Raw genomic sequence first — 23,928 nt, 5'->3', positions numbered from 1 at the left:
CTTGGCTGCTGGGATTGGGTTTTAGGCTAGGTATCATTTCCATCCAGTATTTGAAGTTCCTTGTTTTCCCTACTTTTATTGGGCTCAGACGTCTGACCATCCTGCTAGGGAGGGTGACGGACAAAGACTGCCACTTCCTGTGCCCCCCGGCCCCAGGTGTCTCAGTGTGGGCAGAAGTGCGGGAGGCTCTCAGGCTGCCACGGAGGGTAGAGGTGAGTGATCACTCGGTGCTGTGGAGGGTCTTTATTAGTCAGAATTTCTTTCTTGGCCTACTGCCCGGGTATGGCCAAGGACAGCCTATACAGCGTGGCTACTGCCAAGGTCAGGAAGGCCAGCAGGCCCAGTGGGGCCAGCAGTCCCTCCCTGGGTGGGGCTCCAGGGCTCTTCACTGGGGAAAGGGGCTTAGGGTTCCTGTTTCCACCACGGTTGGGGCTGGTGTCCCTGGCGCTGGCCAGGGGTACAGTGGCCATAGCAGCAGATGGCCTTGGGCTGGTTCCAGTTGAGGCTGTGACCACGTACATCGGCTTGACGGTGCTGAAGGGCCTGGCATGAGCATCTACCCACCGCAGCAGGGCCTGTGGCCTCCACTGACAGATGCTGAGCAGGGCTAGGACGTCACCCTCGGCTGTGTGTGAGTCTGGTGGGGCCTGCCCGTACAGGCGCATGTAGATGCTGCCCAGGCTGTAGCTCTTCCTTGGGCCGTGCTCTGAGGGGCTGCCAGCTTGCTCCAGGGCCTTCAGGGCAGCAATGCTATCCACACAGAAGGCGCCGTCCAGAGCGCTGGCAAGGCCCAGTACAGCCAGCTCTGCCTGGAGCAGGGGGAAGTCGTAGCGGTCACCGTTGTGTGCCACGAGGCACCAGGGCTGTGGCTGGCGCTGCAGGAAGGCTCGGAGCATGTTGGCCAGGTTGGCATCGAAGCATTGACGCCCGTGTGCAGCCAGCACAGCTGTGCTCAGGCCTGTGATCTCACTGGCTGCAGGGCTACAGGCCTTCCCCGGAGCCACGCACAGGGAGAGCTTGTCCAGCACCCGGGGTGGTGGGGGCACTGTTGAAGGAGGACCCTGAGGGGTGGGAAGTCTCTCCAGGGCCCATCTGTGGATGGCCAGCAGGCATAGCTCTGTGACCTTGGGCTGGGAGAAGGGCAGGCCAGTGGCCTCCAGGTCCAAGAAGATGAGGGTCTGCACAGGACCTGGGGGCAAGGCCTGCGAGCCCATGGTGGGTATCTGCCGCTGAGCCTGGGGAGGAGCATGGGGTGGGGGGTGGGTGTGAGTGCCCAGTGATAAGGGGTAAGGCAAGTGGGGTGGGCAGGAGCACCCCTCTGGCCTTCCCTGCATGGGCAGGCACTGTTACTGAGCTCCAGGACCCATTTTCAGGGCAGGAAGCCAGAGAGGGTGGGGTGGCTTTCTTAGTGGGACCCGCACACTGTTTTCTGTTCAGGGGAAGGCCTGGCTCCTCCCTCTAGTGCCCACTTAGGCCGGTGGGGGTTAGTGGGGCAGGTACCCATGGCCCTCCCACCCTACCCCCTCCCCTCGGGGGTCCTCACTTACCGAGTAGCAGGCAGGCAGCAATGACTCAGGGTGCACGCTCTCCAGCTGGTTCTTGCTGCTGGCAGCAGTGGTGGGAAGTGAAACTCAGCCTGAGCCCGCCCAGCGGCTGGTGTGAGTAAGGCCCGCCCCGCTTGTCAGCCTGCCTGGGCTGTCCCTCCTGCCAACACCCGTCCTCCCCAGGCACCCACAGTGCTATCCCCAAAGGCCTTCTCAGACCTCTCGCTGTGGGCCTGCTGGCTGGCACAACGCACCAGGGCCCTCACGCCCTCACACCGGGAGGACAGGGCTACGGGGCAGGCTAGCTCCAGGACTCGAGCCTGCTGGGAACCCCTGCCGTGGCCATTTTGCACCCACCCCTTGGCCCCATTTTCCCAGGCCTCCCTGGTTTAGGCCTGGGCTGAGGGCCACCTTCTTCCCTGCCACACAATGGTTTCTTCCCATGGCCTCTGGCAAAGTGATGACTCAGGACAATTCCACAGGCAGGGCAGGGCAAGGCAGGGCTCCTTCCTCATAGCAGATTCATTACCATGGGGCTGCCGGCCAGGAACAGGAAGAAGGATCTCAGCCTTCCCTGGGTCCCCCTCCTGCTCTGTCCCTCCCACTTAGCCGACACAGATCAGACTCAGGAAACATAAGGCTGGCCTGTTCTCTAACAGCCTGTCACTGCTTTTAATCAGGGGATGAGGTAAGGAAAGTAGTGGTGCTGGTGCCACCATGTGGCTCGATGCTCACAGGCCTCAGCCACAGTCCATCTCGGGGTCGTCCACATCGGCCTCCGCGGCACAGAGATCATCCAGGGCTGCCTCTGAGCCAAAAACAAGAGGGTTCTGGGGTGAAGGCCTGCCTGAAGGTGCTGGGACTGGGGGAGGTCCCACCTCTCCTCCCCACCAGGCCCACAGGAACTAAGCAGTCCCTTCCACGCCCAGGCCTTGCTCCCTCAGCTACTGCAAGCAAAATAATACAAAGGCAATTCAGACAGGGATGTTTCTGGAAAAACCGTGGCTCTGCCAGGCCAACTCAGTAGATATGAGCAAAAGGCAGGCTGATATGCTGAGAGAAGAACCGGAGCGGGAAGAAAAGAATGGCCCCAGTGCCGGCAAAGGCTGTGTGGATGGAGCGCTGCTGACCTAAGCCCAGGTAGTCTGATTTGTCCACGAACTTCAGGGCAAACTCCACATGTGGGCTGGGGCAGGGAGGGGCCCTCCTGCAGGCTCACCTTCACAGCCTGTCACGTCAGGAAGCCCTCGAATCAGCATGCTGACCCCTGGCATCACCTGGTCGTACTGATGCAGGACCTCCACGCAGTGCACAGTGAAAAGCTTGTCCTTTTGGGACAGACTGTGCAGCAGCAGCACTGTATCCCGCAGACACCGCACCGTCCGCTTCTGCTGGTCAGTCCTCGGGGGCCCCCCTGCCCTCCGCACTGTCAGCCACTGTCTGTGCAGCATCACCGTGAGTGCTCTGACCACCTGGGGGAGGGCGCAGGCTGAGGTCAGGTCAGGTGGTCCCTGCACCCTGACAACCTGCTTAGCTGGGCAGCATCTTTCCTAGCCACCCGGGTGAGGAAGGTTCTGAGCAGTGGCACCAGGGTCTAGCCCTGGTGAAGGAGCATGGGATGCTTTCACAGGGCCCTGTCATCCGCCAACAGAGCTGCCCGCTGTCGGCCCCTGCCTGCCCCCGGCACTCACCTCCACGTTGCACTGGCAGCTGGAACCAGTGACTGGGGAGGAGGGGCTCTGCACAGCAAGCTTAGCCAGGAGCCACACAGCCTAGAACAAGAACAGACTGTCCCATCCATGGCACAATGAGGCCCTGGTCACAGCAAGGGCTTTCTCAGGCTTCTGCAAGAGCTCCAGTTGCCTCAGCAACTGCTTGTCTGCACTAATGGGATCCAAGAGGTGGTAGTGTTTTGGGACCTTCCCAGGAGACACTCAGGACCAACACCTGTGTCTCACCACTGACCCACCTGCCTCCGTGCCCACCTCCAGCCACCAGGCAACCTTGCCAAGTCCCAGGATACCCTGGGCTCCGACTGTACTGTATCTGTGGAGTATGGAGCCCCCCCAAATGAGTTTACCTTGCTAGTGGCTCAACACGTTACCAAAATGAATTAAAGCTTCCTTTAATTCCCAGAGGAAGGAGAAGAGTGGCTCTTACGTGGGATGGAGTGGGGTGGAGTGGGGTGGGGTGGTGAGCAGCACAAAAGGGGCTCTTGTGTCTTTACCTCTTGTTCCAGCCGAAGCCACTGTGTCTCCGAGGCGGCTTTGTCAGGCCTTGATGTGATGTACATGTACAGCAGCAGCAGGAGGCAGCGTTCTGGAAAGGACACCCCACCTCTCACTCAGGATCCGCCTTCTCACCCAGTGCCTGAGGTACAAGCTGCAGAAGCCCTCAGGAGGCCCCGGACCTGCCCCTGCCACCACCCTTCCCTCCAAGCTGCAGGAGTAGTCCAGACGCGCGCCCCCGGCCTGCTTTACCCCGGTGGGAGCAGAGCTGAGGTGCAAGCTTCTCATGGTCCACCAGGAGGGACAGGAGCTCAATAGTCAGCAGCACACTGGGCAGGGGTGTCTCTGGGCACAGGCACTGTGGCAGCACCCGGAACACGCACTGGAACCTGAAACACAGGACCGCAGTGACGTGACACCTCCAACCCAATCCCATAACTCACCCTCACCTTTCACGGTAGGCAACAGGAAATTGAAGAGGCCAGTAAAAAGGAGACTCGATTCAGACAGACCTGGGTTCAGATGCCACCCTACTTGCTGATACTTGTTTCAGGTGAACGAGTGGGTACTACCCTTCACTGTGGGACTGCTGTGGCTTAGAGATGACAGGCCCTTACCTGGCACGGTGCCCCCCTGGACCTCGGGTGCCGGCCTCCACACTGCTCTTGGGCTCCTTCCTGCCTCTGCTCCCAAACAGGGAGGCAGGTTCAACTTGAGTGTGAGAGAAATGTCCTGTGCCCACCGCCAGAGGACTGGCCAGGCGTCAGCAGTGACAATATAGACTTGGCTATGGTTGGATCTTACGAGACCACTCGCTGGGCAAGGAAGACTTAATTTTCCCCACTTATCGGGAAACACCAGCTCCTCTGCCACCACGTATGAGAAGGTACGCACTCAGGGTGTGCATGGTGAGGGGCTTGGGCACTCTCCCCCTGGTCTTGTGGGCAAAGGGATGGCGCATTCATTACCAAGGAACCGAGTCCCAAGAGAAGCACTGCTTTTTGCTCAACCCACACAGCCTCGTGGGTGGGGGGAGGGGCAGTTCTGCGGGTATGTCCCTTTTCATGCACACGGCACCGAGGGTTAAGAATATTCCTTGTAGGGCTTCCCTGGTGGCACAGTGGTTGAGAATCTGCCTGCCAATGCAGGGGACAAGGGTTCGAGCCCTGGTCTGGGAAGATCCCACATGCCGCGGAGCAACTGGGCCCATGAGCCACAACTACTGAGCCTGCGCGTCTGGAGCCTGTGCTCCGCAACAAGAGAGGCCGCGATAGTGAGAGGCCCGCGCACCGCGATGAAGAGTGGCCCCCACTTGACGCAACTAGAGAAAGCCCTCGCACAGAAACGAAGACCCAACACAGCCAAAAATAAATAAATAAAAATTAAATTTAAAAAAAAAAAAAAAAAAAGAATATTCCTTGTACACCATTAGGAAGCAAGGTCTATTTGGGGCGAACTCATTTTAGAGCAAATTCTGTATGAGACAAGCTGAATGTTTCTAGTCACCAGGGAGTGTGGAACTTTGTGGGAAACTGGAGTTTAACCGGTTAATACCTAATTTCATTATTAGGCCAGAAGTGGCCCCCTGAAACTAAAAAAATCCATCTTTATATACAACACAGTGGTTTCCAAATTATTTTTGATAGCATCGGAGCCTTCTTTTTAAATGAATTTTTTTTTTTTTGGCACAGCCCCTAAATGCACAATAAATAAGTCATGCTGCCCTGGCTGAGCTGGGGATGAGAACTTTTTGTTCAAAAGCGCCTGCCATGCCAGTACCTGGGGAGCTACGCTGGACCTACCCCTAAAACAGATGCAGTGGGAAGACAAGAGTCTGAGGGGATGATGTGCCCTCAAGCCTGGGTGGGCAGTGGTGCCTTTCATAGGAGATCACAGCCTGCCTGGCTGCTCGTGTTGTATCGCATACTGCTATGGAGCCTTGGTAGCACCTGTCCCTGGCTTTTACTTCAAGGGGAACAAGAAGCTGTGTGGTAATGGGGTTCAGCCTGCAAGCATGAAGGAATTCAGAGGAGAAGCACTGCGTGGGAGGTGGCATCAGACAGTGATCAAGAACAATGATTCAGGAGCCTAACTGGCTGATCTAGCACACTCCCTCTGGGGTTTCAGACAAGTTTCTCTACCCCAACATGGGGTTTATTCATTTAACAAACACTGAGTGCTCACAGTGAGCCAGGCTCTGTGCTGGGCGTGAAGACACAGGGCTCTGAGGGTGCCACCCAAGCTAGTGAACAGAAGGCATCTGTGTCTGGCCTGCAGTAAGCACCCATTAAATGGCTGTTTTTTGATGTTATTGTGGACAAGCTCAACAGGAATAGAATGATGATATATCTACCAAGAGAACTGCTAAAAATGTGGTTCCTGGAATTCACTCATTTAAAAAATAAGAAACAGGGATGCAAAGATTTTTCAATATCCACATATCAATCAATGTGATACACCACATTAACAAACTGAAGAATAAAAACCATGTGATCTTCTCAATAGATGCAGAAAAAGCTTTTGACAAAGTTCAATATCCATTTATGAGAAAAACTCCAGAACGTAGGCATACAGGGAACATACCTCAACATAATGAAGGCCATATATGAAAAACCCACAGCTAACATCATACTCATTGGTAGGGACTTTCCTTGTGGTCCAGTGGTAAAGAATCCGCCTTCCAAAGCAGGGGCTGCAGGTTCGATCCCTGGTCGGGGAACTAAGATCCCACGTGCCTCAGGGCAACTAAGCTCCTGCGCCTCAGCTAGAGAGCCCACATGCTGCAAACTACAGAGCCCACACACTCTGGAGCCTGTGCGCCACACTACAGAGTCCACAAGCTCTGGACCCTGCACGCACAACTAGAGAAGAGAAAACCCACATGCCACAACTAGAGAGAAGCCCGCATGCCACAATGAAGAGACCATGCGTTGCAACTAAAGATCTCACATGCCTCAACGAAGATCCCACATACCACAACTAAGACCCAACGCAGCCCAAATAAATAAATAAATAAAATTAAAAAAAATCATACTCATTGGTGAAAAGCTGAAAGCATTTCCTCGAAGATCAGGAAGAAGACAAGGATGACCACTCTCACCACTTTTATTCAACATAGTTTTGGAAGTTCTAACCACCGCAATCAGAAGAAAAAGAAATAAAAAGGAATCCAAATTGGCAAGGAAGAAATAAAAATGTCATTGTCTGCAGATGACATTATACTACTATACATAAATCCTACAGATGCCACCAGAAAACTACTAGGGCTCATCAATGAATTCGGTAAAGTTGCAGGATACAAAAGTAATATACAGAAATCTGTTGCATTTCTATACACTAGCAATGAGCTATCAGAAAGAGAAATTAAGGAAACGATCCCATTTACCATCGCATCAAAAAGAATAAAACACCTAAGAATAAACCTACCGAAGGAGGCAAAAGGCCTGTACGCCAAAAACTATAGGACACTGATGAAAGAAATTGAAGACGACATAAATGGAAAGATATACCCTGTTCTTGGATTGGAAGAATCAATACTGTCAAAATGGCTATATTACCCAAGGCAATCTACAGATTCAGTGCAATTGTTATGAAGTTATCAATGGCATTTTTCACAGAACCTAGAATAAAATTTTAAATTTATATGGAAACATGAAAGACCCTGAAACAGCCAAAATAATCTTGAAAAAGAAGAAAAGAGCTGGAGGAATCATACTCCCTAACTTCAGACTATACTACAAAGCTACAGTAGTCAAAACAGTATGGTAGGGCTTCCCTGGTGGCGCAGTGGTTGAGAATCTGCCTGCTAACGCAGGGGACATGGGTTCAAGCCCTGGTCTGGGAAGATCCCACATGCCGCTGAGCAGCTAGGCCCGTGAGCCACAATTACTGAGCCTGCACATCTGGAGCTTGTGCTCCGCAACAAGAGAGGCCGCGATAGTGAGAGGCCCGCGCACCGCGATGAAGAGTGGCCCCCACTTGCCGCAACTAGAGAAAGCCCTCGCACAGAGACGAAGACCCAACACAGCCATAAATAAATAAATAAAATTAAAATCTCAAGCTAAAAAACCCAGTATGGTACTGGTGCAAAAACAGACACATAGATCAATGGAACAGAATAGAGAGTCCAGAAATAAACCTACATACCTAAGGTCATTTAATCTGTAACAAAGGAGGCAAGACTATACAGTGGAGAAAAGACAGTCTCTTCAATAAGTGCTGCTGGGAAAACTGGACAGCTACTTGTAAGACAATGAAATCAGAACATTCTCTAACATCATATACAGAAATAAACTCAAAATGGATTAAAGACCTAAAGGGAAGACCAGATACTATCAAACTCCTAGAGGAAAACATAGGCAGAACACTCTTTGACATAAATAGCAGCAATTTTTTTTTTTGGATCCATCTCCTAGAGCAAAGGAAACAAAAGCAAAAATAAACAAATGGGACCTAATTAAATTTAAAACCTTTTGCACAACAAAGGAAACCATCGACAAAATGAAAACACAACCTGTTGAATGGGAGAAGATAACTGCAAATGATATGACCGATAAGGGGTTAATATCCAACATATACAAACAGCTCATACAACTCAACATCAAACAAACAACCCAATCAAAAAATGGGCAGAACTGAAAAGACATTTTTCCAAAGAGGACATCCAGATGGCCAATAGGCACATGAAAAGATGCTCAATATCACTCATCATCAGGGAAATGCAAATCAAAACCACAATGAGAAAAAAAAAAAAAAAAAAAAAAAAAAAAAACCACAATGAGATATCACCTCACACCAGTCAGAATGGCTATCATCAAAAAGAACGGAAATAACAAATGTGAAGAAAAGGGAACCATCCTACACTGTTGGCGGAATGTAAATTGGTGCAGCCACTGTGGAAAACAGTATAGGGGTTTCTCAAAAAATTAAAAGTAGAAGTACCATGTGACCCAGCAATTCCACTCCTGGGTATATACCTGAAAAAAACCAAAAACACTACTTTGAAAAGAAACATGCACCCCAATGTTCATAGCAGCATCACCTACAATTGCCAAGTTATGGAAGCAACCTAAGTGTCCATTAACAGATGAATGGATAAAGAAGATGTGGTACACGTGTACACACACACACACACACACACACACACACACACACACACACACACACACAAATGGAATACTACTCAGCCATAAAAAAGACAAAATTTTGCCATTTGCAGCAATATGGATGGCCTTGGAGGGCATTATGCTAAGTGAAATACGTCAGACAGGCAAATACTGTATGATATCGTATGTGGAATCTAAAAAATACAGCAAACTAGTGAATAAAACAAAAAAGAAACAGGCTCACAGACACAGAAAACAAACTAGTGGTTACCAGTGGGGAGAGGGAAGGGAGGAAGGGCAATATAGGGGTAGGGGATTAAAAAAAAAGCATTGTTATGGGATTATACGAAATCATGTGTGAAACTTTTGAAAATTGTAAAGCACTATGGAATTAAAAAAAATAAAAGGAAAGAGAAGACTCAAAAAAAATAAATAAATAAAAGAAGCAATCAGCCACCATGAGCTGGGTCCCCTGCCAGTCACCTGGGTGATGGTAACGCGCCTACCTTGATGCTCACACTACTCTGCAGTACACTGTGTCTAGCTCTGAGCACCACCTTTAGGATGCACCAGACAAGCCAGAATATATTCATATGGAAACCAGGATCCAGAAGTGTTTTTAGCAAACAGGTATTCTGAGTTCAGAGACAAAAAGGCTTAAGATACATCCAACAGAGGAATTGGCCTCTTGGTGGAATGCTGAGGGGGAGATGGGATTACAGGACGAGGGGACTGGCTGGGTGGTGTTTACCTTCCCAGTGTTGAGGGTCTGGAATCCCAAGCTAGGAATTTATGACAACAGTGTTCTGCAACAAACCTTCAAAGAAGAGCAAGTAACCTGTGGCTCATGCCAGTGGTGGACACCATGATGATGGGCAGATGCCCAGCAAGGTCAGCTTGTAGCTGCAGACCCTCCGCACACCCTCTGCTTCTTCAGGGAATCCCACCAAACTAAACTTCAATGTGGCTGTGAAATCTGGTCTTCACCTGATCCATGTCCCAGGTTCAAAGGCCTCTTGGCTCAGCCTTTGTCTGTTTCGGGGGCAGGACACTCTTCCATAGTGACTAGCAGCCTTCTTTTATCACATGTGTCTTTTGCTTACCTACTATCCAGAGGCAGAACTAAGCCAAATAAACCACTTCCTTGGTTCTTCTAACTGCTGGCCCCACTTCCCATCACTTCAGAACTCTAGCTAAGAACCTAAACCAAGGCTTAGAGCTGAGCAGTATGAACGAGTCAAGATGGGAACAAGTAGAGGGGCCACAGGACAGACCTCAAGAGGCTGGGTAAGACCCACAAGGAATCATGACTCCCATGCTGCGTTATACCTGGGCAGGAAATCAAAGGAAGCATTTTCAGCTAATTTCACCAAAACCTTAAGGCACTGGCTGAGGACACTGGCTTTAAGGTGACCTGTTGCTGCAGAAGAGAAAGCCAAAAGTTGAAGAAGCATCTTCAATAGTGGATGCTGGCCTTGGTCACCGGCAAGCCCCGCTGGGGCTGAGGTCACATCCCCAGGACCATGTCCGTCAACCAGGCTCTGGTCTCCTTCCCTAGGAGCAGAATCCGCGCCTGCTCCTGATAGTAACAGGCAAATGACTGCTCCGCTGTGGCACACCAGGTGCTGAAGAACGCTTAGTGAAGCCACAGAGAAGCCTTCCAGGTTGCAAAGTGAGTCCTCAGGGCTGGCCTCTACCCCAGAGCTCACGCAGGAGGGATGTGTTGGTGAGTCCGCAGGCGCTCCGCTTCTCTTGGTTGCTGCCAAATCCTGCAGAGCCTGGCAGTGTAAGCCGATAAAGAACTGTACCAGGGGGAGGAGGTGCACAGCTCCAGGAAGCTGGCAGAGTGGGAAGGCCCTTCCGCCTCCCTCTGCTGGGTCTCTGTCACAGGAGCCCTCATTCCTGGCCACCAGATTCAGTCCAGTAAGTGCCAGGTTCTGTGCTTGTCTCAGGGCCAAGAGCGGAAATGACCCATCACAAGAACCTGTGGTCCTCAGGCTTGAAATCCCAGTCAAGGTACTAGCAACAGACACAAAAGAAAACAAGTGTGAGAGGGAGATAAGGTCAAGGGACCCAAACAACCTGCCTGCTAAATTCTCTAGTTTTCCTGCCCAGAGCAGACCTCCTAGGCCGGTCAGGACCAGATAGGGACTTGCTTCCTGGAAACTTCTTCCAAACAAGCTTTTTAGGAGTCTTATGCTTACCTGCCAAGCCCAGGTAGCTGGAACAGGGTGCCGGTAGGAGCCTCAGAACAACTGCTCAGGAGGTGGCACAGACCTAGGGATGACCCTGGGATCAAAGGCTGCTTCAGGAGAAGGTTTATCAAAATGGAGCCTGCAGAAGACAAGGTGACTGTAGAAGGTTCTGACATGAGAGTGCTTTTCTATGATGCCAACTATCCTCTAAACTGCCACTAAGTTCCCTTGAGACGCCCGTGGGTACTGAAGGCTCGGAGGCATACTTGCTCTTGGTCCCTTCTATTTTATAGTCTTCTGCTTAAGTCACAGACTCCTACTCCCCTGGACCCTCTAAAGCACTGCCTGGGGTGCTGATTGAGCCCAGGACAGTTCCCTAGGCAATTCCACTGCAGCATCACAGAGGATGATCGGACCCAGGCAGGCCTCCTGCAGAAGGAGCAGGCATTCTGGTACCTTGAGTGTTTGATCTCTGCATCCAGCTGTCAACAGGACTTTTCTGGGACTGTTCTTGCTTTATCGGGTCATCTCCCAGACTGTGGGTCTTATTCTCTGAATAACAGATAATATATTAATCAAAACTGGAACACAAAAGCACAAGTGTATCAGAAACTCTTAAATGTAATGAGTTTAAAACATACATTGTTCTACTTCTTCAACTTTGGATCAAAATAAGAGCCAAAGCAACTCAAGAACCTTCACATCTTTGCCTTCCTCATATAAAACAGGAACTTGCATAAGGAAAGGAAAGGAAAAGAAAATTAAATTGTTTGCCCCACTTCAAAATCAGGCAATAACATAAAAGCATTTTATGATTCTTATTATGTGCCAGACACTGTTCTAAGAGCTTTATACATGCTAGCTCTCTTGTTCCTCACAGCAACCCAACCAGGAGGTGTTATCATTGGCTCTGTTTTACAAATGGGAAAACTGAGGCACAGAGGTTAAGGGACTTGTTCAAATCATACAAGCCAGTAAGCAATGTGACTGGGACTCTCGGCCAGGCTAGTGGGCTCCACCGCGGGCTCATAACACTACCCAATAACCGCTCCTGAAGTTGCTAAATGTCAAAAATGTGAGTAGCTGTAGTTCTCAGGGGTGGCGTGATGCTAATGACTTGAAAGGGTTGATGGTAGAAGAAAGGCAATGTATCTGAATTGTAAGATAAACTGGCATAGCACAGTCTCAAGAGTGAAAACCTACTAATGCTAGACTGTCTCTCTAGAAAGCAGTAGCATTCCCTCAGTCTGGACTCAGCTGCGCGATGAAAGGAGCACATGTTCCTGCATACTAGCTGTGTTTCTGGCATGGCAAAGGATGCTGACTGGAGGTTTTAAAATATGCCTGCAAATTCTTTGACACACTTCTCCTCAAGGGGTGCAGCCTAGTTTTCTTCCCCTTGAACATGGCCCAGACTCAATGACTCACTTCTAACAAACAGAATGTGGCAGCAGTGATGCTATGTGACTTTTAAGGCTAGGCCATAAAAAGGATAGCTTCCACCTATCGCTCTGGGTTTGCTAGCTCTAGAGAAAGCCATCTACCAGGTTATGAGATCAGCCAAGTAGCCCTGTGGAAAGACCCACATGTGGAAAGGAATTCCACTGCCAGACATGTGAGTGAGCCACCTTGAAATAGATCCTCCAGCCCCCTACAAGCCTTCAGTGCCCGCAGAGACAAACCATCCCCACTGTGCTGTCAGAACTGCTGACCCACAGAAACGAGGAGAAAATAAATACTCAAATGTTTCAAGGCTCAAGTCTGAGTAGTCTGATATAGAGCAACAGATGATGGATAGACTGACTTACCCTCTTTGCCCATCAGGGACTTATATCCTGGATCGGTCTGGCAGGGGTGGGGAAGGGACATGTTAGCACTAAAAGACTCCTTTGTAGGGAAAGATGGTTTTCCAAGTTGTGGAGAACATGCTTCTGGCTTTATAACCACAGAAGGGCTTTTCCTAGGACTGGAAAAAGTTAACTATGAAAGCAAAGTAATGATTCTGCTAACACCACGTAAAATACCTGGTTATAAAACTTCTAACAAACTTTAAACTTTTCCTGTCTAGGTGATTTGACCAAAAGTTTTATCTATTACACGTTTGTTATTCTTTGTCAGGACAGCAATGCAAAATTCAAGGCATTTTGATTCAAATTGTAGAAAAAAAAAATCTTTCATTTGCTTCCACCTTCTTCCAATCACCCAAAAGTATTGGCCATAATTCCATTACTATTTCCAATTCCACCAAAACATCTTTTCAGTTTGCAACCTCTTTTTTTTTTAATTGAAATATAGTTGCTATACAATGTTATATAAGTTATAAGCATATACTGTAGTGATTCATAATTTTTAAAGGTTATACTCCATTTATAGTTATTATAAAATATTGGCTATGTTCCCTTTGTTGTACAATATATCCTTGTAGTTTATTTTATACTTAATAGTTTATACCTCTTACTCCCCTATCCCTCTATATTGCCTCTTTCCCATTTCCTCTCCCCCCTCGTAACCACTGGTTTGGAACAACCTCTTTTATAATAGTCAGGGACTGAATGAAAAGATTTTCAGGAGAAAGAGGGTCTAGTAAAAGGTGTATTTTGTCTTGCAACTTGGAAACTGAGCCAGTGCCTTGGTGCCAGGGTCTTTATGTTAGAGAAGCAGTCTTAACCCTCTGATTGGATCAGATAATGCTGAGGCCCTCCTGTTAGTGTGAAGAGGTGAGGATGGACTCCCTCTGCTCTCCTGTCTTACCTGGGCTACTCAAGGCAAGAAGTGTTCTATTTCACACCCTGCCCATAGTAAGCAAAGGCAGCAGAATGTTGAATGCCAGAAAAAGACGACCTGACCCACACTGTTCAAATTTCAAGGCTGATCCTGACAGTGTGCCAGACTTCTCTGGCAGGCAGGGGATGGGACGGACCATTAACAAGCTGATCACATCTGCAGCAAAGGTGGGGACTGCTGGACAGCAAATGAGAAAAAATATTCCAAGCAGTTGGGACTGAAATACAGTTGGGGAAAATCATTTATTTGAAACAAATTACATAAAAATGAAGACTGGTCCACTCCAAAAGTTTGGAGAGCATCTTTCCAGCCTCTTTCCATCCCGAGGAGTTGTATTGTGTTTATAAAGTCTACAGGGAGGAAGCACTTCTAGAGTGCGGGGCCTTTATGCTATGATGCCCCAAACCATTCTAGTCTCATCCAAACCATCTTTGAGGCCTTCAGGAAAGAGCATCTATGCCCCAGTGGCAGAGTCTAAACGACCTTTGTTCAGGACTAGCCTGACATTGTTATTCAGACTTTTTACTAAACGATACAAAACTGTATTCTCCCTCTAGCACCATCATTACCTGACATGGGAAATGGAGGGAGCAGCTAGTTTATTAGCTCGTTCACTGCTTTGAAGCTTTGTCCTCAATTCATTCATCTCTGCATCTTTAAACTGGAGTTCAGACTGCAATGACTGGAGCTGGAAAGCAAAAGAAGCATACTTATAGAGGCCTCATCACATATACAGAAACAGCTCTGGGCTTCAAAATCTCAAGCTAGTAAAGGAAAAACAAGCAATGAGAGATAGTATAAAAGTCTGCTGTGACATAAATGTCCTGAAATAGCAAGCTTTAACCTTCTTCCTGAAAGATGGCATGGTATTCTAGAAAGATATTTTGACCTGAACTATAGCTGGGTAGTTTGTGAGGGTTCAAACACCATTTACTCAGCCTCTCTGAACTCCAGCTTATCTGTAACATAAATACCTGTCTTCTGGTTGGGGGGATTAAGTAAGAATGGTGAATGTAAAATGCCCAGCACAGAGCTTGACAAGGTACCATATCTCATGGTAACATGTAGACCTTTTAGTGAATATAGTGGTGCACAATCCAAGTCTTCCTGAAGGTCTGGGCTGAGTATTTAGAAGAGTTTTACCAAAACCTTGTACAGTGTGGGGAGACCTGCTGTTCTGGCCAATGGTAACTGCTGCCATTCCCCAGGCACAGCACCAGACACAAGGGCAGGACCATTTAAGTCTCACGACAGCCCTTCTGGTTATTTTCTGGAACAGATAAGGGAAATGAGTCATAGAGCATAAGTCATCACCCTGAGGTCACTGCTTGAATGTGATAAAGCCTAGATTCAAACTCTGGTTTGTCTGATTGCAAACCCCTTGCTCTTCATCATGTATATGGAAAGGCAACTACTGCTGTTAGTCTTGGGCACAGGTCAGTGCTTCTTTAAAGATTGCCAAGTTTGCTGAATGAAGTAATGGCAGAATAAGGCCCATGTCCTTGAGTTTGAAGCCTTGGGAAGTGAAGGAAAGTGGTATATACTGGACACCCACTGTTTTTCTTCCCAGAACAGTATCTCCCTCTCTCAAGAAACATCATTTTCCTACCTTTGAATATGTGATTTGAATGGGAGCTATTATCTCTTTGGTTACAGTGACTAGTTCAGAGGCAGGCACCTGACTCAGGTTAGACAAATTAGAGCCTTCCCCAGAATTTTAAAACTTGGAGATAAGGAACCCTAAGTCTTCAGTCTGCTCTGGAGCTATGAAATATGAGCCCAGGAGCCCCTGGAGAAAACATCCTCTACCATAAGGATGGAGCCTATCAATAGTACAGAGAATAAAGATGAGTCGTGGCAAATCTTGAGTCTTTTGAGGCCCCAGCACACCTGTTTTCCCAGACTTAGTTATGGAAGCCAATACATTTTCTTTTGGCCTAAGCTAGGTCGACTGAGTTTCTGATCTGCCAAAAAACAAAAAAAAACCAACAAAAAACCCACTAATTTTAGCTGTTTCTGCAAAGTGTGAGCTAGTAACTTAGACTACCACAGCAAAGCAGAGTTTCATCTAAGTCCTTTTCCAAACCTCAGAGCCTGGAGAAAAGTACATGCAATTAGTTGGTAGCGAAAGTATTTAAGACAAACAACTGTTGAAATCTTCCTGGAAGATTTATAAGCAACTTTAGTCATTGCTTCTAAAGGAACTCATTGAGCAGGCAAAGCTGATGTCCGTACAAGCAAAACAAATGCTCTGGGTCACCTTTTTGGAGAATTCTTTTTCTTTGTCACTGAGTGCTTGAGTTTTCTCTTGCTCAAGAAGGAAATGTGATCTTCTCTGTTCCTCTAGAATGGATTCTGTCTGATGCAGTGAGTCCCGTAAAATTTTAATTTCTCCATTTTTAATGAGCGCTTCTTCTTCCATTGCCTTCATCTGTAAATCCCAAATTGATGTTGTGAAAAGTTTGTAAGGGAAAATTTTATATGTACTTGTTTCAACATGTAGCTGGGGAGATGAAGAAACACATTTAAAACATGTCCAACAGACCAATGAGTGCTCAAAATATATCTGTACCAACCAGACATCACCATGATCTGCTAGGCCCATTCCTGGGACAGTGGATATTCAGCCAGATAGCTTAAGGACACACTTGTCACTTCTGCATGCAGATTCTATAGGCTCTAAGAGATATTAAACAATCTGGGTCACACACTTCACAGAACTAAAATTCTACTTTATGTTCTTGGTTTTTCTGGGGACCTACAGATAGTCATATGAAGAATGTTTGCTTTTTTGCAAAACTGCTAATGAAAATAGCAACCATGATGATGTTGTGTTTCTTATATAAGACATAGGCTATAAATTTATCTCAGTGCTATAACAGAAAGTTTGTATCTTTTTGTATATGGTTTACAGTGTTTCCTTTCTTGCCCTGGTTGTTAGGAATCTCAGGATTTAGTTTCAACCAAAATTTTCTGGCTTTCTTTCCCCCAATTCATGGGGATGAATCTGGACTCTTGTTTTAAAACTTTTATATATTTTATTGTATAATGCTTTATAACACATGCATAAGTGAATGAATTAACTACAAAAGCCACAAGTTAAATCACTTACCTTTTCTTTAAGCTCTTTGTACTGTGCCTGAAGTAACTCTAATTCGAAATTATCTTTAACTGGAACACTTTCTCTGTTTTTCCTTGCAGGATTTTTTGACATCCCATCTAATCTGGGGACCTTACGAACATCTGTAGAAAACAGTTCCCATATACTTTTTAGGACCCAACATTTTCCCACTTTCGCCAGACAATGCTGAAAACAATCACTTTTGAAAGCAAATTAGAGAAAGATCTAGTAAGTACTATAGGTATTTTCCAACGTAAGAACATGAATCAATCCTCAGGAAATAACAGATCCTGCCACCCTCTCCCCATTCTGCACCCAGTTTTAAGAGTCTCATCTAAAGGATGAAAGGTGCTGTGGGAATCTCACTGGTCAGAACTCAGTGATCTATTATTCAATGATATTTACTGAGCACCTACAATATGCCAGGCACAATTTAGCCTCTAAAGAAAGGTACAATGGTGAGCAAAATGGATACAGTCCTTTCACTCATGGAGCTTACATGGCACTCAAAAACACAAGAATAAATGTAAAATTTCAACTGTTATAAGAGCTGCAGAGAAGAGCAAATATAGGAAAGCCTATAATAGGGGATTTGATCCAACGGGATGAATAGAAGGCTTCCCCAGGTAAGTGATGACTGAATGGAGAGCTGAAGAACAAGCAGGAACTAACCAGATGAGTGGCGATGGGGAATGGATGGAAAGAACGCTCAGTGTGTAAGAAACAGCAATGAGCAGTTTCTGTATTATAAGGAAGCAGGGAGAATTCAAGGAATGAAGGAAGGTTAGTGTGGCTAGAACCCACAGAAGGAGAGGGAAAGGGACAGGCCATGCTGGGCCTTGCTGGCAATGTTAAGGATTTTGATCTTTATTCTAGAAGTAGTGTGAAGTCATTAAAGGCTTTCAGTAGGGATGTTCACGTGTATCTGTGTGTGACACAGAGATTCTAGTTTTGAAAAGATCACTCTGGCTGTGGTGTAAAGTCTGACTTGAGTCATAACTGGAAATGTGGGAACAATTTAGCAGACTATTGTCCGGGGAGGGGTGATGGTAACACAGATCAGGGAGATGGCAGAGATGATGCAGAGAGGATGGATTCCAGAGATAGATGAAGAAGGTAAAGTTACAGGATTTGGAAAGGAATCAGATGCATGGTCAAGGAAAGGGAGCTGTTGCCTCCCTTGTGCTACATGATGGAGAGTGGTGCTAGTCATTGCCATGCAAAACATTTGGTCATCAAATGTTCTGAGTGTTTTCTGAATGCTTTGCCGGGCACCATGCTGGAGATGCTGGTGGATGACTGGGTTTCCAGGAAATGATTGTGTGGAATATAAGATGCATGTAAGACATCCAAGTAGAGATTTCTCTTCCTGGGAGCCCCACAAGACTTCACTAGAATGAATGTAAGCTCCATGAAGGAGGGGGCTTTTGTCTTTTGTTTATTGCTAAGTGTCTGCAGCTCCTAAAGTTTGGGCACCTAGTATGATTTATTGGTTGTATAAAAGAATGAGTCTCTTATCTCTTGCCTCTGCCAGGCCCCTCTTATGCTCATGCGGCCCAAGGGAAAAGGCGGTCTTCATCAGATCTAAAGCCTCCCAAACCTGTCATAAGGATGGGTCCCCATGTGTAGGTAGTGATGATTCTGATGGTGGTGGTAGTCGTGTTGCAAGGATCTCTGCTAAGAACTAAGAACTTTAGTGGTCCAAAGTATAGAAACTAAAGTAAAATGTTAACTTAGCTTTCGGTATTCCAAATCGGCTGTTTGACACTCCTGATACATTTCTCTCCCAAATCAAAGGACCTTTTGGGACACGCCGCTGCTTAAATCAAACTGTTCCTATATTTTTAAAAGGTGAAGTGGCAGTGTGAGTGCAAGACACCGGAACAGCGGTCGTGGGGTTCCTAAGCCACAGTCATCTAGTGGGTCTAGCGAGGTCTGCACCACCCTCGGGGAAAAGGCGCACTCACTGGACACGTCCGGAGCCGCGTTCGGGCACTGGCTCAGGGCCTGTGACGCGAGGGTGTCGAGCTCCTCCAGGTCGTCGGCGGTGAAATCCCCGTGCGCGCCGAATGGGTCTTCTGGGTCTGGGGGGGCGGTCGCGAGGAAGCCCCGGGCCCGCTTGCTCGGAGGGTGCTGGGTGCTGGGCGGCGGGCCACGACTGGGTGCCGGGGGCCCGCTCCGCCTCCTGCTGCCTGGCGCGGGGATTCCAGCCATGCTTGCCGCCGGCCGTATACAAAGGCACCGAGTCCGGCCTGTAGCCTCGAGGCCGGAGGGCTGGACCAACCGCTCGCGCGCCGCAGCTCGCCTCAGCCGCTGGGGCCACGCCCCCGCGCCAACGGGCCAATCACCTGCCAGTCGGTGGGCGCGGAGGGATGACGTAATCAGACCGCGCCGCTGTGCTCCACTGGGTGCATACCGAGTTTGGTCGCTCCCCGCCCTTCTGGGCACCATCCCGCCTGGCGCTTTCGTACCGACGGCTGGGACCCCAGTAGGTGGGTGGTCTAAGAGGAGAGAACCGAGTTACCTGGGCTAACTCACCAGCCCCACTGCGCAGGTGGCTCTGCGCCCGCTCTCTGGCATCACTTAGGGTACACAGCTGTGCTTGGAGGAGTTCGCCCTGATTTTCACACGTGCACATGTGAATCGAGGCAGGGAGCTTTCACGGGTTTGGTCTTTGTGAGCTCGCTGTTCTCCAGCCAGACCCACTTCTCATATATCCCAAGGCTCTCTTGGGGAGGAGTCTGGGAGAGTGGGACTGGGCGAGGAGTTATGAATAGAGCTGTTGTGAGCACACATCTTTGAAAACAGTAAATGTTTTGAATGTGTACCTTTGAGGTAGGTCTGGAGAAAGAAAGGTCTGAGAAGGGGTGATCCTGAGAATGGTGTGCCTGTGTTGGAGGGGGTGGGAACTAACTGCTCAGGCTGTTAATATTCATTCATTTCTCTGAGAGCTCTTGAGTGTTTTTGTCCCAAGCGAGGGTCATAGGTTAGAAATGAATGAAACTCAGGAAGTTACGGAAGGCCCCCTGGAAGCAGCACCTGGGCTGTCCTACAGGTTGAGTGGAAGTTATCAAGAGTTACCAAGGAGGGCTTCCCTGGTGGCGCAGTGGTTAAGAACGCACCTGCCAATGCAGGGGACATGGGTTCGAGCCCTGGTCCGGGAAGATCCCACATGCCGCGGAGCAACTAAGCCCGTGTGCTGCAACTGAGCCTGCGCTCTATAGAGCCCACAAGCCACAACTACTGAGCCTGCATGCCACAACTACTGAAGCTCATGCACCTAGAGCCTGTGCTCCACAACAAGAGAAGCCACCGCAATGAGAAGCCCGTGCACTGCAACGACGAGTAGCCCCTGCTTGCTGCAACTAGAGAAAGCCCGCGCGCAGCAACAGACCCGATGCAACCAAAAATAAATAAATAATTAAAAAAAAAAATGAGTTACCAAGGAGGATGGCACCAAGACTACTCAGACAAGAACACAACACTGAAATGGACGCCACACAAGTGCCAGGTAGGAATTATCGATGGCAGAGAGAGAAGGTAAGGCTTTAGAGAGGAGCAAGGATTCAAGCTGGACTTGAGTGGCTGACAGGATTTTACTGGGCAGCAGTCATGTGCAGGACAGTTAGCAGGAACAGGGTGTTGGAGAGTAACTGGGGCAAGACTTTTCATACTTGAATGCTCAGTGCCAAACTTGGCCTGTGAGTGTCCTACGAATGTTTGTGAAGGCAGTAAATGAAAGGGAGATGGTTGTCAGGGCCTAGAAGGTCTTGAATACCTGGCTTTAGTTTTTTGAGGTAATTGGTAGGTTCCCTCAGACAGCTGCCCAAATGTTGAATGCTTGTCTTAATTGCTCCAAGACTCTGGTCCCCTAAAGAGACAGGATTATACTTCCATTTGTTAATGCTGATTAGGTTCCACCAAATAAAAGAGCAGTAGCTTAATCTCAAGCGTGGTGTGCTGGCACTGGCTCTCTGAAGGGTTACTCTCAGTAGCACAGGGATGGGTGCGAGCTGGCAAGGTCCAACAGGGAATCCCTGAAGCCCAAAGAAGATGCTGCTGGCTGTGCAACTTTCCGGGAGAGAAGCAAAGTGGGCTGTTTTTCTTTTTCTACTAATATCAAGTACATTAGAATGATAATACAGGCTTCACTCTATCAAAACCTTTTCCAGTTTTGACTCAGCAAAATCTCAGACTGGTTCTAGAGCCCTTATTGAAAACACATTCTCAGAGAAAGCGAAGTGTTATTAGCATTATTCCCATAGTTGTATCAAGGGCCTAGAGAGGAAATCTAGACTTGTGCCTCTAAATTGTTTCAATACATATGCATTTAGCACACATTATGGTCTCTGTCCTCCAGGAATTTACTCTTCCTGGAGTCAAAAGTGGTAGATAATCAACAAATGTCAGGAGAGAAAAAGGAAACAGGGTTAAGAGACACTGGGACGGCCACTATAGTCAGGAAAGAGCTCACTACTGTGACATTTCAGTACTCTAAAGGAAGGGAGTTTCCAGTTGGTGATAACAGTGAGGCAGGAGCTTGATTGGAATGTAGGCCACTGTGGCTCACAATTGATCAGGAGGATGATCCCTTAGTGCCTCACTGGTCATTGTAGGGACTTGTGTTTTTTTTTGCACTAAGAAGGCACTGAAGAATTCTCAGCCAGGGAGAGACAAAATGTAACTTTATGGTTTAGAGATCACTCTGGGTCCTGAATAAGGATTAGACTGTAGGGAAGCAAGGGTAGGGGCAGGAAGACAAATTTGGATGTGACTACAATAATTTAGGTGAGGGATTTTAGGGTCAGAATGAAGGTCTGGTGGTGTAAGAGTAAATATGAAGGGTTCAGATTTAATTTTGCTGATGGGTTGAATGTAGAGTATAAGAGATGGGAACCTAGCAAGGACCTTTCTGAAGCCCTAGTGGAAATGCAGACCTGGGGGCTTCAGAGTAAGCTTAGTTCTTACAGACTTTTAGGAATCTCTCCTTTTTCCAGTCTTTTTTCCCTTCATAACACGTATCATATGTATTTGTCCTGCTCCCCTCCAACAATAGAGAAGTTCCTTGACAAGAGGAATTGTTCACTGGTGCATGCCCGGCTTGCGCAAGCAAGACTCCTTACATGAACAGATGAACAACCCCATTAAAACAAATACTAATGTGGATGTCATAACAGAAAGATAGATTTTCTTCCCAAAGTACAAATTCTTCCACTAATCTCATGTAATATATTCTGTTGGGTATACAACCACACAGAAAACAACAGCCATTTCAAATGAGTTGGTTTAATTCCAGGTGGTACAGAATTCAGGACAGAACAAGAACTTAAGAACACACTTTGGCAGGATTCTGGGCTGCGTTTATGCGGATCTCATAGCTAAGGTAGAAACGGCTGAGAAGAACTAAAGACGAGCCACTGTGTGATTTATTTATTTTTTTACAAAAGTTTATTCTTAAATGTACAATAGGTTCCAAGACAACACTTCATTCTAGCTATAGGTGGCAACAGATGTTATGGCAGGGAATCCAGATGTTTAATCCAGATGTTTAAACAGGAATGGAACTAAGGATCATCATTGCCTCCGGCACAAGGGACAGCTTACTTTTTGCCAGATTTCTTAATTCCACCTGTGGCTGCAAAAGGAAAAAAAAAAAGTGTCATCCAGGGAAAAAGACAGCTCCATGGTTGAAGCCCCAGGGGCCTGATAAGGATCCTAATAAGGCCCAGCTCTACGTACTGGGCATTTTTTTGGACACAAGCATGCACAGGGCTTCCCCAGTATTATCTATTCTGGGCAAAAGTAGAATGAGAATAAGGCAGGGCACGAGTAATGGCTGCGCACTGGTCTGGATCTCAAGTGTGTTGTGTATTTCAGACGGGCTCACTTAATCCTCATCCCCTATCAACCCATTTTACAGATAACAAAGTCTCAGTGTTAGGTGTTGTTCAAAGTTATAAACTGGTATGCGACAAAGCCAGGATTCCAACCTGGGTAGCCTGACTTCCAAGTCCATACTCTTGCCACGTCACACCACATCAACTTCTATATTATGATCCTGGGATCTGATTTACTCACTACCTTTATTTTACCCAATTTACAAATGACTGTATTTGGCACATGGTAGGTAATTTAACAAACAGTTATAGAATTAAGTATGCCTAATATAGAAATGAAAGTCCTAAAGAGCTATGACAAAATAAACCTCAAAAAAAAAAGTAGATGATGCTCAATAAGAAACAAGTAGTACAGGATTTCACTAAGGGTTGGCCTTCTCCCCATACATAATCACAGATTAAGGGAAGGTGCAAGATACCTCACATCATTCCAAAAAGGAATCTCAATATCTAGAATCTCAGCGCTGTGTGGGTACACAAAAATGACTCAAACCCACTAGAATAGAGGTCTTGGGAAACCCTGAATGACACTCCCACCATTCCAGCCTTCATTGTCCCTAGGGTGGCTCAGTGATCCAATAGGGTATAGATAACTGTTGAGAAAATAATCCTATTTTGATGAATGTAAACAGGATTTAAGAAGCACAAAGTACAATGACTGACGGGTTTAAAAAAAACTTTTGATATGTAATCAATTCCTCTTACACAAAGGCAAAAAAAAGGCAGAATCGTAGAGAATTAAGTTAAAAAACATATAGCACAATAATATGCCAACAGACTTGGACTTTATCCATTAGACTAGGCGCATCCAGCAGTGAAAAGACTCAAGATGCAAAAGTATTTTGCTAGTTTTAACAATACGATTAGTAAATTAAGAAATGTTACAAGCAACAAAGAAGCAGTGAAATACGAATTTGGAGCAAGAAGCTGTAGAGGATATCTGCAAACTCAACTGTACGAACGTGTGTCTGAGATATATAAATTTCTTTATTTCCATTTCTGCCACTTCCCTAAGCAAGAGAAGCCCATACTGGGTCTGGCTCCCGCCCCCTCT

The 23,928-nt window shown here is 47.3% G+C and overlaps 3 protein-coding genes across 3 annotated transcripts in view; 1 reads left to right on the top strand and 2 right to left on the bottom strand.

The window, feature by feature from the left end:
• Nucleotides 1–54: 54 nt before the first annotated feature.
• On the bottom strand, nucleotides 55–1,684 carry TREX1 (three prime repair exonuclease 1). Its single transcript, XM_036867999.1, has 2 exons — nucleotides 1,548–1,684; nucleotides 55–1,235 (listed from the first exon to the last, which is right to left on the bottom strand). Exon 2 carries the CDS (start codon nucleotides 1,212–1,214, stop codon nucleotides 270–272), a length of 945 nt encoding a protein of 314 aa, XP_036723894.1. The 5' UTR covers nucleotides 1,215–1,235; nucleotides 1,548–1,684; the 3' UTR covers nucleotides 55–269.
• The window catches only part of CCDC51 (coiled-coil domain containing 51), a 32,864-nt gene continuing 9,003 nt past the window's right edge, over nucleotides 68–23,928 (top strand). Inside the window, exons 1-3 of the mRNA XM_036867992.1 lie at nucleotides 68–212; nucleotides 3,784–3,919; nucleotides 17,058–17,205. The gene's annotated coding sequence lies outside the window, so the exon portion shown is untranslated. The remainder of the gene's footprint in view (nucleotides 213–3,783; nucleotides 3,920–17,057; nucleotides 17,206–23,928) is intronic.
• On the bottom strand, nucleotides 2,221–20,068 carry LOC118903192 (ATR interacting protein). The gene is made up of 13 exons (XM_036867991.1): nucleotides 18,945–20,068; nucleotides 16,969–17,099; nucleotides 16,117–16,287; nucleotides 14,426–14,544; nucleotides 12,881–13,038; nucleotides 11,529–11,624; nucleotides 11,082–11,211; nucleotides 10,207–10,896; nucleotides 4,025–4,161; nucleotides 3,772–3,863; nucleotides 3,236–3,316; nucleotides 2,764–3,016; nucleotides 2,221–2,352 (listed from the first exon to the last, which is right to left on the bottom strand). The coding sequence occupies exons 1-13, from the start codon at nucleotides 19,426–19,428 to the stop codon at nucleotides 2,285–2,287; spliced, it is 2,610 nt and encodes an 869-aa protein (XP_036723886.1). The 5' UTR covers nucleotides 19,429–20,068; the 3' UTR covers nucleotides 2,221–2,284.

The sequence above is a fragment of the Balaenoptera musculus genome, chromosome 11 (assembly GCF_009873245.2).
Source record: "Balaenoptera musculus isolate JJ_BM4_2016_0621 chromosome 11, mBalMus1.pri.v3, whole genome shotgun sequence".
Taxonomy (NCBI): Eukaryota; Metazoa; Chordata; class Mammalia; order Artiodactyla; family Balaenopteridae; genus Balaenoptera; species Balaenoptera musculus.
This window is presented reverse-complemented; position numbering and strand designations above follow the sequence as displayed.

Bases quoted from the DNA above. Each gene is read 5' to 3' on its own strand.
- TREX1 (XM_036867999.1), bottom strand. From the start codon at position 1,214: ATGGGCTCGCAGGCCTTGCCCCCAGGTCCTGTGCAGACCCTCATCTTC.
- LOC118903192 (XM_036867991.1), bottom strand. From the start codon at position 19,428: ATGGTGCCCAGAAGGGCGGGGAGCGACCAAACTCGGTATGCACCCAGT. The intron at 3,864-4,024 runs GTAAAGCAGGCC...TGTCCTTTCCAG, and splicing joins TCAGCTCTGCTCCCACCGGG to AACGCTGCCTCCTGCTGCTG. The intron at 2,353-2,763 runs GTGAGCCTGCAG...TTTTTGGCTCAG, and splicing joins TGACGTGACAGGCTGTGAAG to AGGCAGCCCTGGATGATCTC.